This window comes from Parasteatoda tepidariorum, chromosome 3, assembly GCF_982258835.1.
Source record: "Parasteatoda tepidariorum strain Cologne lab strain chromosome 3, Ptep-v5.0, whole genome shotgun sequence".
In the NCBI taxonomy this organism is placed as follows: Eukaryota; Metazoa; Arthropoda; class Arachnida; order Araneae; family Theridiidae; genus Parasteatoda; species Parasteatoda tepidariorum.
This window is the reverse complement of record NC_141757.1, coordinates 13,080,380-13,096,879: the sequence shown is the minus strand read 5'-3', so window position 1 is coordinate 13,096,879 and position 16,500 is coordinate 13,080,380. Positions and strand designations below refer to the sequence as shown.

Here is a 16,500-nt window from a genome sequence, read left to right as displayed (position 1 = left end):
CACGTAAACAAGCGTTAAATCACCAAGGAGAAAAAGTGTAAACAAACGCGAGTCAGGCTCGAATGGCGTCACTTTCTTAAAAGTCACGTGACTTCCTTTTTAAACTGAAAACGAAAGTACACGATTTTTAATTGCTCTTAATTAAAAAAGTAGCATTTTTTGGGAGGTAAAAAGATGTTTTTCAGGACTTTTCCATCATTCTGAATTCATTAAGAACATAAAAAAAATTGACTGCAATTGTCCATTCCCCACTACTTAGTTCAAATTACAAATTGTATAGTTACACTTACAATTTTTAATTTGGTACACTTTTAGCACGCAAGGATTGGACGTGTTAGATTTAAAGGGGAAGCAAGAATGAGTCTGTCAAATTAGCTATGGCCCAAATTAAAGCTACCGCTTTTTATTTTTTATTATTCTGATTCCGTACGAATACATTTATAACTCACCCGTCCCGAAAAGGTTAACTTTCCATTACACACGCTCATCAATTTTGTATGAGCTTGAGCACCGTTTTTTTTTCCCCTGCAACAGCTGCTATTTTACCGTTTTCCGCACGGAAAGCGACCGTAATGACTGAATATTGATAATAAATTCTTCAATAGAAAAAATAACCTTATTGATGCAAAATACAAATGACGTCGCACTCAAATGAAAGAGAAATTTGTTTGATCAGTCCGGTAGAAAAGCAATACTGTATTTTATTATAGATAATTTAAAATGTATTAGTTAATAAAAATATTTTTTAAAATTCGAGATAATTTTAATATTCATCGAAGGCAAGTAATAAAAGGAAACCTTGGTAGGAAAAAATTTAAGCAGTTTATCCACCTTTCGTAGCATTACAATCCATGATTATTTCTGGTTTAGTTTTGCTTGTATGAAGGCTGGCATCATCATGCACAGAAGAATTACTGTTTTGCTTCCACGAAAAGCGTAAGAAACAAAAACTCTGTCCGGATGGAGACCACTTATTCGTGTCTTATAAGGAAAAAATTCCAGTAGCATTTCTTTCCTTTTTTTTCTCTCTATGTGCCAACAACAGTCACATTTTTTTTTTTTTTTTTTTTTTTGTAGCAACTAATCAGCAAGTGAGATGCTTGTGTAAGTAATTATCTGTTGTTCAAGTGGAGAGTCTAACCATTGTACAACATCTCCCAATATTTTGATTTGATGACTACCTACAAGTTGTTTTTTACAAAGAGATACGATTTACAATCCATGAGCAGCTTTTCAAGATAATCCACTCAATGATATTTTCGCAAACGTCGTTCATTTTCGGAAATTCTTTTAAGGAAAATGTGACAAGTTGCGGCGTAAACTACCAAATCACTAGTATATAAGACATGTTAACCTGATTCTATCAAGAGGTACCCTTTCGATAGATGATGGTTGACAGCGTCATTAATTCAATTCCCTCAATTGGTGATCTGCGGAAGTGATATGAACTTGCCAACATTAATGGATGGTCCACATTAAAACAATTGATTTGCTTAAAAATATACTGCTCTAAGAAAAAAAAAAAACCTGGTAAAGTAAATAAAGTCTTCCGGTCAATAAACAATATTGAAGAAAAAACAATAATGAGCGAAATGCTATAAAACAAAAAAATGAAGAAACAAAAATAATGAGCAAATTGATATAAATAAATAAAAACAGCATAAATCTGTTCATCGAATTCTATCCCAGATAAAATTCTGGAAGGAGAGTAATGTGGCTTAACTACCACTACAAATATTAAATATCAATTCACTAGTATATAAGAGATGTTAACTTGAATCCATCACGAGATACCTTTTGATAGATGAAGGTTGACATCGTCATTAATTAAATCCACTCAAAATAATGACAAAAGGAGTTAAAACAACAAACACCTTTATTTACAATGCCAGCACATTTGAAGAGCCTCAAAATCACAAAAGAGTGGATGGCTCCATGTTGTTCAGTAACACTGATATAAAAAAATACATGTGCAAATATTCTTTTTCTCTGTATACATGCAGAATAGCTAACACAGGTCAAAAAATACTTTTTTTTTATTTACTAAAAAATCTGCACCACACTTGCTGAACACAATTTGAATGCATTAAAGCCAAGTTCATTTAGAAAAAAAAAAAAAACTGTTCAAACCTAAAACCTATTATAAAAAAGGAATGCCAATATTCTTTTTTTTTTTTTTTTTTTTTTTTTGTAGTTACCAGCTTGAATCAATAATCGAACAATGTACAATTAAGGCGGGTAAAAACCCTAATTTAAAATCTTTGTAGCAATAAACTATCTTTTTAGGTTAAAAGTATTATAGACGAAAATAAAATTTGAAATAATTATCGAAGTGTTCGATTTTTAGGTAAAGTGCGGCTTTGAGGAGAACTCCTCCAGACTAAAAGTCTGGGGCTGTCTGCTGCTATGGTTACAAGCTAGGGCACAGTTCTCATAGGGGTGCAATGGAGGAATGAAGGTGTTGATTGGTTTACTCACGCTGACCTATGCGAAGATCAAGCCAAAACTATTCACCCCACATCCCCATTCGAAGTGACTTTTCCTCGTAACCATGGTACCCGACACGACGCGAGACAGATGTCTGGAGGAGTTCTCCTGAAAGTCGCACTGTACTATAAAAAATAACAGCTATTTTTGTGTTGCAGTATTAAATGAAGTACAACAATAACGTATAAGAGCACAATTAACGCAAGTCACAAAGACAACTGTAGCATTTGGTCTATTTTAAACACATTAAGTTCTTACTAGTTTTTGTTCTGTTTTATTAAATTTAATATACCTTTCTTGAAATTTTAGACCCTAATTCAGAATTAACAATCGTAACCCGATACTAATCTGGTGTTTATTATTAAAACACCTTTATAATTAACTCATACATTTTGAATAAATTATCAACAATTATACTATCCTACCAGATTCGTATTGCTTTATTATCTTATCGATTTTTATATTCATTAAGATATTATTTATTCACAAACTAAAACAACTTCACAGGCAATATTGTGTTCTTTAAAGATAATAAAAATATTCTCGGAATTAATACATCAAACTTAAAAATTTAATGCAATTAATTACATTAATGAACTAGGTGCATTAAGTGTTTTAAATCACATGAGTCTCCCTGTTATTTGATATTGATGTTAGAATATGATGACACATATTGGCATTCCTGGATTTCAAAATAACAAATAAAATGGACGCTGAAACTATAATAAAAGAAAAAATGGGCCATATTTCAAAAATTTAAGCTCTGCATTCATTTTCAAATGCTTCAATACTTGCTTAGTAAGACAATTTGTTTTATAAATAAGCCTGGCTTTGATGCAAATAGTATCACTCGGAAAACCTTTCAGTACAAACAAATCATTTAAAGGGTAACAAACAATGTAAAAATAAGCACCAACTTAAATTATATGCATATTCAGTAAGATTATGAGTGTACAAAATGGTATAATAGAGGGATGATAAAAAATATGCATTATTTCAAGACCGACTTGATGAACTAACTATATGTTTTGTTACCCATTAAATAAAATATTAGTCAAGATTATTAAGGATTTTGTAACAACCTAAAATCAACAGGCACTTACTCCTCAGAGTGACTTCTTGAATTTACTTTAATTTGGAACATTTATTTAAGATAAAGTAATTTTAAAAAAAATTTAATGAAGAAATAAAAAAGTTAAAACTGCTTCTAGTAACAGATTTTAAAAAAAAGTAACTATTTTAGATCAGAATTATTGCAAGTATCTAAAAATTGGGAATTTTTTTTAAAAATCAAATTTCAATGTAACCAAAGAAACGTAAAAAACTCAATTAAGTAAGGAAGAAAAAAAGATCTAATTATTTTTTTAGATTTAAACAATGTTCTATGACAAAATAGGGATATCAAGCTGGTTTTAAAACCAAACAACTGAAAAAATATCAAGACATGAGGATTAAAATGGTTTAAAAATTATATCTCGATAATATTTCATAATTTTTTAAAATGTGGTTTTAACATAATTAAGAAAGCTTAGTAAAGCCTTTTTAACTATTAAGTTAATTTTACAACAAAATTTTTCAACTATAGAATATATAAATTTATTTATTTTTGACCGTGAAAAAATTGAATGACCGTGAATTTTCAAAAAAAAAAAAAAAGTTTTTGACCGTGAATTTTCAAAAACAACAAAATCCTTAATATCCTGCCATTTTCCGTGTTCCAAACAACATCTCTCAATATATGTGCTAACAATATTTATCAATAAAACATATATATTCAAATTCTTTTTCATATAAGGCATCTTTAGACACTTTATTAAAACTATGTGCAGTATTTAAAATACTTTATCTCATCAACAAAGCTTAAAAGCCCACTATACATTTCACATTTTACCAGAACTCTGTGCTTTTTTTACAAAAACCTTTTCAAGTCAATATTGCTGGCAAAGAAAAACAATCAACGTAACAATTCAAAGAAGAGCCAACAATCGTATATGACACATTTAAAAACAATACTACTTCAGAAAAAAATGTACAGAATAAATCATGTGAAACATATGTTTATTTAATCATATTATTTTTCTCCATTGAGGCACTATACATTAAGCAGAAGTATTAACATTCGTTTCTGAAACTGCTTTTAATCATGATTTACAAGTTAAAATAATTGTATAAAAATCGTGATTTACAATATTAATTTGTCATTGTTTACATATGCCTGTTCCGGCAGAGTGGCGCCATCTATGGCCAAGAATTCAACTTCTGCCACATTCAACAATATTAATTTAAAAGATATATGTAATTAGCCATAATATAAAATATAAATTTAAAATAAATATAAAAATCATGATTTACTAGATAAATTTAAAATAATTATAAAACAATTATAATTTAAGACATAATAATTAATTATCAAGAGTCACAATAATTAATCAAGATTAAGTTAAAATAATTGTATAAAAATCACGAATTACAAATTTTTTTTTACATAATTAAGTAAAAAATCAAGATTTACAAAATAAATTTAAAATATTTTATAATTATAATGTGAAAAACTAGTTTTTTCTTCAAAAGTAAGTTACATAATAAGTTGTTATAATGATAACTAGAACTCCCCAAATTATCAATTTACGATGGTAATTTAAAACCCAACACTGAATAATTATTTCAAAGTATAATTTTAAGGTTTACAATTTTCTATTCTTAAAAATTATTCATAGCTAAATTATAACTTGGTACATAATGACATTTTTAGTCATAATAATACTAAGTATAAGTAGCAAAGGAATGCTAAATATTTAACAGTGCAATGATTAGATAACGTAACATTGAAGTGTAACTCAAAAGATAATGCTAATTAAATATTTTTTAAAAAACATATATTCAAAGTTATGTATAGAAAACTTTTATTATTAAGTTAATAGATTTTGCAGTTAATAGCACTTTTAAATATCATAAGTTAAAAGAAATGTAAATTTAATTACACAAAAATAATATATATATATAATATACTATAATAATCATATTACAGTTAAAATGAGAAAATAAACTATCCTTATTGAAAAATTACCAGGCATTTTAATAGACCCATAAAGTAAAACATTTAATTTATAAAAATTTAAAATAACTGAATAAAATTAAATTTATTTAAAATACAGCTAAAATAGGGAAATCATGCATAAAAGCAGTCTCAGATTAAAGTCCGTGCAGGAAACGAGATTCTTGTGCGCATCATAGCTCGCTACCTTATTATCTGTGCTTCCCTTTCTCAGCAGTACAGAAACACTTCCTTAATATTCTTTCTTGTGAAATTTTTAAAACTTCAACTTACGGAAGGTAAAACTTTATTTAAAATTTCACTTAGAGGAGCAACATGAGTAGCAAGTCATATCCACCGCTGAAAAGTGGTCCCAAACAAATATTTAAACTCACTAATTTTTATATTATGGCATCATTATGGACATGAATATTACTCACTTTATTTAATTTGCCTTAAGGTGATAAAGAAAATCAAATACTTGGAAGCAATACTTCAAAGCTTGCCTTTTTTCAATCCTTGATTAATTAAGCCAAAAATTAAATTAAATTACAGAGATGTCAATAACTGTAACCTTTTTTCACCCCTAGAAGCCTTAGTGGAATTTTTCAAGCCTCGCTGTGGCTCACTTCCAGCTCTTTATGACTGTCTTGCCACTTTTGCAGTGATCTCTGTGGAGGAGCAACTATTGCTGACTGATACTGGGAAGCAAGGTGTCTAATGAGGAAATTACAGTTTTCAATTTCTATACCCTTGAGTTGAGTTATTTTTATCCTGTATTAGAAATAAAAAAAATTTAAGACTTTAAAATAATTTTTTTAATAGCTATAAAATAGCCCTAGAGAATTTCCATAAAACTTACTGTAATATACTCTGCAATGAATTGACCCTTAAAAAAATTTTTAAATCGCAAAAATTCAGTTAGCGCGATATATTTTGATTCATAGAAATCAAAATCATAAAATTAAAAAATTAGATGCATTTAAATATTTGTACATAATTTAAGTTTTAAACCCGGAATTTCTCACTTTTTAAATTCTCACCCCTTATATATCATCGATAAAAAAATTAAATGCATCTTCAAAATTTGAAAATAAACCAAACACAATAATAAGGATAAAAGAAAAGAAAAAAAGTTTCAGTTTTCCTAATTATAGGAATAAAATTTGAAAAAAAAAAAAAAATATATGCAATCAATTTAAATAGATTACATGAAAATCTAACAGAATTCCATATTTTGGGGCCCAATCAAAGGGTCTCACAAAATGCTTTGTTAAAAGTTAGGTGTTCTCGCAACAGTCCATTGTGGACAGGGGGTCATGAGAGGTTAAGGCGCCATGATTTCGCACCGATAGTGGCAAGCACTAAAATGCTCTGTGAATGGTCTCAAAAAATCTACATTCAGTTCTGTAGTCACAGAATTTAAGTTTTTGAAGTCCTAGACTGAAAATTCTATAGCATAAGTTCTAGACTGAAAATTCTATAGCATAATTTAAAATACTTAATAACCACAAAAATTTTTTAGTCATTGACATCTCTGAAATTATAATAACATCAGCAAATATTTGGAAGTCATTTTATAAAGTTTCATTCAGTTCAAGTATGATTAAAAAAAACTTAATTTCCAACACAATATTTTTTTTAGTTTATAAAAAAATTTACATAGTTGATGCAATTAAAAGACACAATACCACTTTTCACCATTGTTTCATATAGTAAACCTATATCAAAATAAAGATTCATATTTTTTTTAACAAGGAAACAAATAAAAAGCAGATATGTGCTTCAAATTCAAAGAGCATTTCAATCTACAATTCATATTGCATTTATATATAAAAAGCATTGTAAGTAAATTCTATAGAGGCCAAAATATATATATTTTTTAAATTTCTTACACAGAGACTGTGGTAATACAAAAATATTCAAATATCTTATTTTTATAAATTACTTTAGTTATATCAACAGAGTTTTTATAAAGGTACAACACATAAACTTTAAGCAGATCTATAATTTTTTAATTACAAACATCACAAAACATTTGAAAGAATTTTCAACTTTAGGTTGAGTTCATGTAATGCAAAATCAACCAGCAATTTCTTCCACTTGCGCAAAGCACACATTTCTTCTTTTTCTTCTTCTTCTTAACAATAATAAATGTTATTCAATTGTTGCATCAGATTCGAGAAAAATATTTATGATGATAACACCGACGGAGAAACAATTTTCGGAAATTACAAATCTAAATTATAAAATTCACAATATATAAGTAGACTTAACTGTGTGTGCAAAACTGCTTCAATCTGAACAAAATTGTTTAATGATTTAACTTAACTATTAAAAGTGTTTTTTTTTCCATGAAGATTCACTAAGAAGACATTGCTTAAGAGTTAAAAAAGAATTTTCATCAAATGATATAAAACAAAATACAGTCGGACTTCTATTTAACGAACTTGCATTTTGCATATTTTTTTGCGGAACCAAGAAAATTTTGGAAATTTCTTCGTGAAATAACTTCCAAATAGCGAAGTGAATTTTCTATTTAACGAATTTTTCTTTGAGATCCACTTTCCCTATTTAAAATTACTTTGCAGTTATAATTTTATACAGCAAAAAAATACAGTCAAAATTTTAGGCATAAATTTAGCTGCTTTTAGTTGAAAATGCATGTAGCATGATAGTGTAACACCGGATAATGTTTTGATCTATTCTTGTTTTCCATGTAGATTTCTTTTATGGCTAAGATTTATAAAATAAATAGTAGATACTAGTTTACAAGATAAAGCTGTATCAATTGCTTTTTTAATTATGTCTAGTGTTTATGAATTTAAAACCTGTTTTGTGTTGTTTAAGCATTATAAAAGGCGATTTTATATTTAATGAATTTTCCATTATCGGGATTTAGCAACTTCGTTAAATAGAGGTTCGACTTTATTTCTAAACCTTAGGAAGTTAATTGCAATTCATATTATTCATAAAAATAAATATTAGTAACCACTCACACTGTAATTGAAGAGCTTGATAGAAGATCATGTTAAATGATTGAGATATTTTTCTACTGAAAACATGTTAAATGTCTTTCCATTGAAAATATGAAGGGATTTACATGCACTTTCATTGAGAACATGTTAAGGGATTTACATGTTTTTCCACTACTTGAATGTGAACTGTGGCAAGAATAAGGGGTCTAAAAGGGGGGCTTGCTTTTCCAGTAAAAACATGTTATATGATTTATACGTTCTTCCAATCAGCCAGGTTTTTAAATAAGGCAATGGAAAAAAAAAAGATGTTCATTATATAGCACCTAGATGTTTTTATTTACTTAAAACATTTTTTCCTCAAATTTGCTTAAGAGTCATTTAACATGTTTTCCCATTACAGCTCTTCAGTTGAAATAATTAAAATACTAAAAAAATGTTTCAGTCAAACTGTATACTTCCACACAATTAAAACATATTTAGACATAATGTTTGGAAATTATAATAACAAAAGGAAAAATAAACCTAAAAATTTCAATTTATGTTATTTAAATTTTACACATAGTTACTAGCCTATACAAATAAGTAAATCAAAAATTGAATTTTTTTTTTATAAAAGAAACAAAACCAACACCATAAACGTTAGGCAGAAAGGACACAATTACTAGAGTAAGTTTAAACAATGCATAGGGAAGAAATTGAACAGAGGAATGTGTTATCTACAAACGAAAACAAATCACAATTTTGAAGAAAAAAAATGAAAAATTACATTTTGTAAACTCATATTTTGCAGTAGTGAATCATAAACACTGGTGATTTTGAAATAATAGTGAATCAGTCAAAATTCAATTAGGGCAAACAATTTTTTGGAGTGTGACACAGTTGGGATACATAATTTTTTCTTATCATTCAAAAGTTGCAAAAAAAAAAAAATTACAATATATACAAAATACAAATATGATACGTTTAAATAATTTTATTTACAAAATTTTGAAAAATTATACACATAATAATATATAAAAAATATCTGACTAGTTCACAAGCAGTAGAATTTGTCTATAGCAGTAAAGGAAAAAGTATAGAGCATATAATAAAAGGTAATTTTTTTTAGAAATAAAAAAATTGCAGAAAACTTATATTATAAATTGTAATATTTTTAAAGATAATAATTAATTAATAAAAGATTTAAAAAATAATTTTGTCCTTTTGTTGGATATTCTAATAAAATCAAAACCAACTGTGCCACTATAAAGAAATGAAATAAAGATTCTTATTGCTTATAATACTCTAAAAAAAGGAGAAAAAAAATTACATTCAATCAATTCCCTGAGATACATGAGGTTAACAAAATGAACAGTTTAAACTTTTAAGAGTCTACTCTACATTATTAAGAGTTTTGTTTAAGAACAGTTAGTTATGGTATAATTTAAACTATTTAAATGAAATCATCTCTCTCCCAAATGCTTTTATATTTCACTTCTTCTTAATAATTATAAACAAGTTTGAACCACAAAAAAAGAGGAAAAAAAAACAGCTTCCCTCTTACAACTGTACAAATATAAGGAAATAAAATTTCTACAGAAGGGGAGGGAGCAATAACAATGAACAGATGATTTTTCTTAAAACAGGACAATGGCTTTGTTAGTTGACGTAGAATGCATGAAGTCTTTCAATTTTTAAATGTACAAGAGAATTGTGTGCTTAGAGAATAACAACATCAAATGGTATCAAGTTCACTTCAGCGAGGATCTCAAAAATTCCAACATCCCTTTAGGGGGTTGAGGGGTGGGCTGACCCCTCCTAATGGAATGTACAGAGTTAGATCCGAAAGTCTTTCTGGCAGTTATAGAAAGAATTGAACTGATGGCAGTTACAACTGTAAATATTATCAACATATAAAGACAACAAAATTTTTCAAGTCCTGCTATTTTTTCTTCGCATGTAACATCTCCATGAGTAGAGTCTGTGAGGGTGCACTTCCGTTTAGATGTCGGTAGAGTAGAAAATCTTCCCCCCGTTCACTGATCACATGGATTTCTGGCAGTATTGACATTAAGTTGTTAAATTTATCCTGAAAATAACGATAGAAAGTATGAGTGGTTGTTGAAATTTCAGGAGGAAAAAATTACTTCACTAATGCTAAAAGAAACGAAAAAAATATAATAAATATTTGAAATAGAATTCCTTTGAATGAAAAGTAAATTAAATAAAAGCATGAATTACACAAATTAACAAAGGTATCAAATATCTGGTGAGTGATATGTTTAATTAGGCTCAGAGCATTTTTAGAATTCTGAAGTTGGATGACAATCAGGGCATTTTTTTGGAATTCAATGCTTGATTAGAACCAGGGCATTTTTAGAATTTTGAATGTGCAGGTAGCCAGATTTTTCAACAAAAAATAAGCACCTTTAAAGTACACAAAAAATATTTCTAATCACTTTCCGAAAGAAAAAAAAATCATATTTAGGATTGGTGCAGTAATGAAAATTATTTGTTCTATCGTTTAAAGTTCGTAATTTATAAACATAAAACCAATAAAATTAAAAAACATTTTCAAAGACGTTACATAATCGTGCGTAATTTAGAACGACAATCGATACGGCAAAGAAAAAATCTCTTTTTAAAAGATAGAAAATTAAGCAATTTTTACAAACCCCGAATAAAAAAAAAAGCACCTTTAAGGGCTTTTAAAACAACGTAAATCAAAAATAAGCACCTTTAAGCACTTTTTAAAAACGTTACGCACCCTTATGTGAATAAAGATTGACGATGTTGATTTAATAAGAGATTTTTAATTTCGTACCTTTAATTTTTTTTAATATTATTTCTATCTATAATTCATCATAATGGTTGTAGGCAAATGAAGAGCTGAGTGTTCTAAGTGACATTTCCGTGAATTTGAGCAAACTAGTTTTAAACTTTAAACATTGAAAATAGGAAATTAAAATTATACTTTGCCTTTATTTCGTGTTTATGAGCTTCATATTAGTGGAATTTATTAATTCCAAATACTCATTTGAACTATTCCCATCATAACACTTGTCGTTTTAGGCAAAAGAGGTTAAGTTAACCCTAACTATTTATTAGCATAAGCACTTAGAATCTTCATCCATTAAACAATTTGTTCTATATTAATTTCACAAAAGCAAATAATAAAATGCTTGTAATATTAATTTTAAAAAATATTGTAATTATAAATAATTAGTAAATATTATTTGTAGAATTTATCAGGATTAAAAAATATCATGACACAGTTTTGCAACAAGCTATAAAATAATTCTTTAAGCATGTTGTTTTGAAAAAATTTAAAAAATATAAAAAATAAATAATAAATTAACTATATACATTCGATTAATTTTTTTCTCAAAATTCAGCAAAATAATACATTTTAATCCATAACTCTGTATATTAAAAATGTTAGTGATCTTTTTACAAGTATCTGGAAAATAAAAAAAAATACCTCATCAATAACCCTAGATAACACAACATTCACCAGATGATTTGATGGTTTTTGTTTGCTAGGGTAATTCATAAGGATGGATGAGAAATAAATTTTTAAAAATATTAATTACAAATAAATATTTTACAATTTACATTATGATGATTATACATTAATAAAATGTTACATAAAATTAGATCATTTAGTAGCACATCTAGGCAAATATATTGGTTTGAATATTTCTTCAGTTTTATTCATAAAGTTCAAAGATAAATACATTTTTAAAAAAAATACTTATTTATAAATAAATAGATTGCAATTAATATCTACATTATGATTATACATTAATAAAAACATTTTCTAAAATTGGATAATTTAGTAGCCCATTTAAGCAAATATATTGGTTTGAATATTTATTTCATCAATGTTATTCATGAAATTCCATAAGTAAATTTTTTTCTAAAAAAATACTTATTTATAAATAAATAGATTGCAATTAACATCTACATTATGATTATACATTAATAAAAACATTTCCTGAAATTAGATAATTTAGTAGCACATCTAGGGGAATAATATTGGTTTAAATATTTCTTCAATGTTATTCATGAAATTCCATTAGTAAAATTTAAAAAAAAAATAATACTTATTTATAAACAAATAGATTGCAAGTAAAATCTACATTATGATTATACATTAATAAAAACAATTCCTGAAATTAGAAAATTTAGCAGTACATGTATGCAAATATACTTATTTGGATTCTTCAGCGCACAATATTCTATTGAATGCTTCTATAATAAAATGTTATGTTTAAATACAAGCACAAAGAAAATAAATGAAGATACATTTCTCCCACAGAAATTAAGGCATACAAATAGGTTTAACAGTTAGCACTATTAATTTAAATTCGGAAGTTAGAAAAAAGAACATAAATGAATCATCATGTTGCCAGAAAAATTAATTAAAAAGAAAACAGAAAGTTTTATTCTTGGCCCCATCTTTAATAGAAGATTTATGTTTCAAAAAAATTCTACTTACCTAATCTATCCCAGCCATTTAATTATGTAGGAAAATTGAAACGTTCTCTCCTTCTGTAACTTAGCGTATCATCGAAATCGCAAAGAATTATTGAACTCCTAGATAAATACAACTTGAAATAACATATTCCTAACTCAGTAATATTTTTCTGCTGAAAGTGCTCAGTGAATCATCAAAATTGTAGTATTCATAGAATGATTGAGGTATTCAATGATCAAAGAAAAATTTCATAGAATAATTCAATTGAAATGATCCCAGAGCACAGTACAGCACACTGTCCACTTACCTCAATCAAATTTCTATTAACCAATAAAACTATCAAAAGGAGAATTCAAATTTATAAACATTTCTTGAAAGCTGATTGAAACTCTTAATGAAAGAAGTTAATAGGTTTACAATTATTCACAAAAAAAAAAAAAAAAAAAAAGAATTCCTGTTTTTACACTTGAATCTCAAAAATGTTCAATATACATTCACAAAATAAAAATAACCAGTAAATATTTCAGAAAAATCCGTGTGGAAAATTTTTTGTTGGGATATTTCAAACATCATTTCTAATTTTATAGTAAATAGCTTAATAAAATCTAAAATATACAATTTAATTTTGTTGGGATATTTCAAACATCATTTCTAATTTTAGAGTAAATAGCTTAATAAAATCTAAAATACACAACAATTTAATTTCTGCCTACAAAAATTTTTGAGATGTTTATATTTTTTTGATGTATCAAGCATAAATTTCTTTTTGAGAATTCAAAGATATAAAATTAGAAACTAAGTTTTCTTTTGTAAATTTCACCATTAGTTATGTAATAATTTGCTAACTATTATTTAATAATATAATTATTAGAAAAATTATATAATAAATGTCAGGATAAAATTGAAAAAAAAATTTTTTTTTTTTTAACACGAAAATTATATTTTTAATATTGTATACCTCATTGAAATTTCACTTCTGGTATTTATGAGTCTACCCTCAGGGGTCAAAGGGCAGGAGGAGATAATATACTTTCCCAAATAAACTGATAGCGGACATTTACACCAATTGGCAATAATTTTAAAAAGGTACAATACTACACACAACCAAAATCTGAAAAATATAGTATTCTAAACTTTTAAATAAATTTTTTTCCAACTGGACACAATGGTCAAACATACTCACAAAACATTTTTAAAATATAATAATATGCCTTTAAGATTTGTAACTAAGTTACTTGTCTGAATAAAAACAGGAGCATATTATACAAAAAATGAAGGTCTTAGCGTGGATTAGCTGATAAGAACGTACACCTCTGACACGAACAAGATACGATGCATGGGTCCCATTCGAAATGTAAAAACTTCAACAATAATTATTCACTCCTGTTCCGAAGGGGACTCTCACAATTTCACCATTGATCATCTGTCTTGTGATAGAATAATTATAGAATGATCATGTTTATATCTCTCCCCTTTGTTACATTATTGCTTAATAATTGTGCAAAGAAAGCAAAACAACACATTTTTCTTTCTTAGTCATAAAATAGCTGAGGGCTGTTTATAACTTGAAAACTAAAAACAAAGTCACTAGCGTAAAAGAATTAGATTTTTAAATTGTTTGTAATATTCTGCACATGTCTTCCTGTGTTAAAAAGCATTTTATACCCTGCGCGTGCTTAAGCAAGTTATAATTAGAACAATACTGGCAAAATTAAGAAGTTCGAAACAATATAAAAAAGCTTTTTCTTTTCCTTCATTCAAAAAACAATATTTTCTACATTCTTATTTAAAAAAACTTAATTTCTACATTCTAATAAAAAAAATTTAATTTCTTTACTTAAAAGCACTTTTTTTTTTCATTTGTAAATCATTATTTACCTTCATACAAAAAGCCCTACTTACAGCATTCAAAAAATATTAAAAAGCAACAAATTTCAATGCAGTTCTTTTTACAAAAAACAGAAATGAAGAAGAATTACATAACTATTTCTTGCTTATAAATAAAACGATAAAAATGGAGAATGAACTCACTAAAAAAAATGGATAATTCAAAGTTACACACCCTAAATTTACAAATTTTTTAACGAAACATTTTCAACTTAAGAGAATTTCTAGTAACATTCTCCACAATTTAATATTTGTGGAGAAATTTTTTTAATAGTTTAAGTTTCCAGTTTATAATGCTGTAACTTTGCTCTTACTTTGTTCATGAGTATGCAATTTTAGATCTTTTAATACATTAACTTTTCTTCAAAAATGCCTTCAGATTAAGCACATTTTCAACCAATGTTACGATTTTGTAATGCAGACTTTTGAAGAATTAGTTATTCTTTGCTTTTAACGTTGAATTATCCTTAATCCAGTGTTTTTGTAAACAAAATGCTTACCAATAACAACTACTTTTTCACAAGAAAAGATAACTAAAAAACAATACCTTTTCTCTCCGCAATTAAAATGACAAAATATTCTTAGTTGAAGAATAAATTTAAGGATCATGCAAAAGTAAGATGTAGATAAAAGAGTCTTATTCATAGCGGTTAAAGAAGTCTGCTATAGGAAAATAAATATTAAAATACAAAAAGTAAAAATAATAAAACAATCAGTCGTTCTACCATTCAAAAAAATAAAATTGAAAATTTTATAAAAATCTGACAAGAAATCACATTTGTTTTCGATGCAATATATAATACTCTAATTCTCAATAGAACATGCTTTAAATTTAATATACATACAGTAAAACTTCACTACAACAATATTTTAGGGACCAAATAAACATATTGTCGCAGAGGGATACATTATTATATCGGGGGTCTACATACTTTGGGGACACAATAAGATTTTTTTTTAAATTTTAATGTTATTTATGTATTAACTATAAATCTATTTACATATCATGTAAAAATATAATTTGCAGAGTGTTAATTATGGTTAAATATGAAATCAGATAGGTAAATATGAAATCAGTGACTTCTTAGGAGAAAGGGAGGCAATTCTAAGAATGGAAGGTCTTGGGGTGGTCTACGTACGTCAAGAATCGGGTATTGCAATCTGAATACAAAAGCCATTCACTGTGGTGAAAAGAAATAAGGTAAGTGCATAATCAGCAGTGAGTCTTCTCTTGTCAGAGGAAAGACCGGAAAAAAAATGGCAAAGTATGATAAAATAAAATTTCTTACTTTATTTGAAAACCATTAATAAATGGAAAAAATAAGGTTGAAATTTGAAAAAAAAAATCGTTCTACAGGAGTTTATTGCTTCAGAGAATACCGCAATATTGAGAAGAGGCTAACATAATTCATATGCAAGTTCGCCGGGACCACGAAACATTATTGTAATAGAGGGAGTTATTGTTGTATTGGATATCATAGTAGCGAGAGTTCACTGTATATATACAGATATTACAGTAGGGAACCGATTATCCGGAACGATCGGGAACATCGCTATTCCGGATAACTGATTTTTCCGGTTTTCTGAATCGCTACAAAAAGCCGTTTTTTTAATTGTTAAACCCAACTAATAAAAAAAATTTTTGTGGAAATAAT

At 27.1% G+C, this 16,500-nt stretch overlaps 2 protein-coding genes across 4 annotated transcripts in view; one reads left to right on the top strand and one right to left on the bottom strand.

Moving 5' to 3' along the window:
* The window catches only part of LOC107440182 (uncharacterized), a 44,607-nt gene extending 37,902 nt beyond the window's left edge, over positions 1-6,705 (top strand). The window contains exon 2 of the transcript XR_015432423.1: positions 6,112-6,705. The gene's annotated coding sequence lies outside the window, so the exon portion shown is untranslated. The remainder of the gene's footprint in view (positions 1-6,111) is intronic.
* Positions 1,859-16,500, bottom strand: part of ftz-f1 (ftz transcription factor 1) — a 191,122-nt gene continuing 176,480 nt past the window's right edge. For 2 of the 3 annotated variants that reach the window (XM_016053025.5, XM_087158832.1), the window contains one exon: positions 1,859-10,567. In XM_016053025.5, coding sequence (XP_015908511.1) covers positions 10,421-10,567 — 147 coding nt within the window. In that variant the 3' untranslated portion in view covers positions 1,859-10,420. Of the gene's footprint in view, positions 10,568-12,479; positions 13,078-16,500 lie in introns of those variants that run through there. The other variant, XM_087158831.1, reaches the window with a different exon arrangement.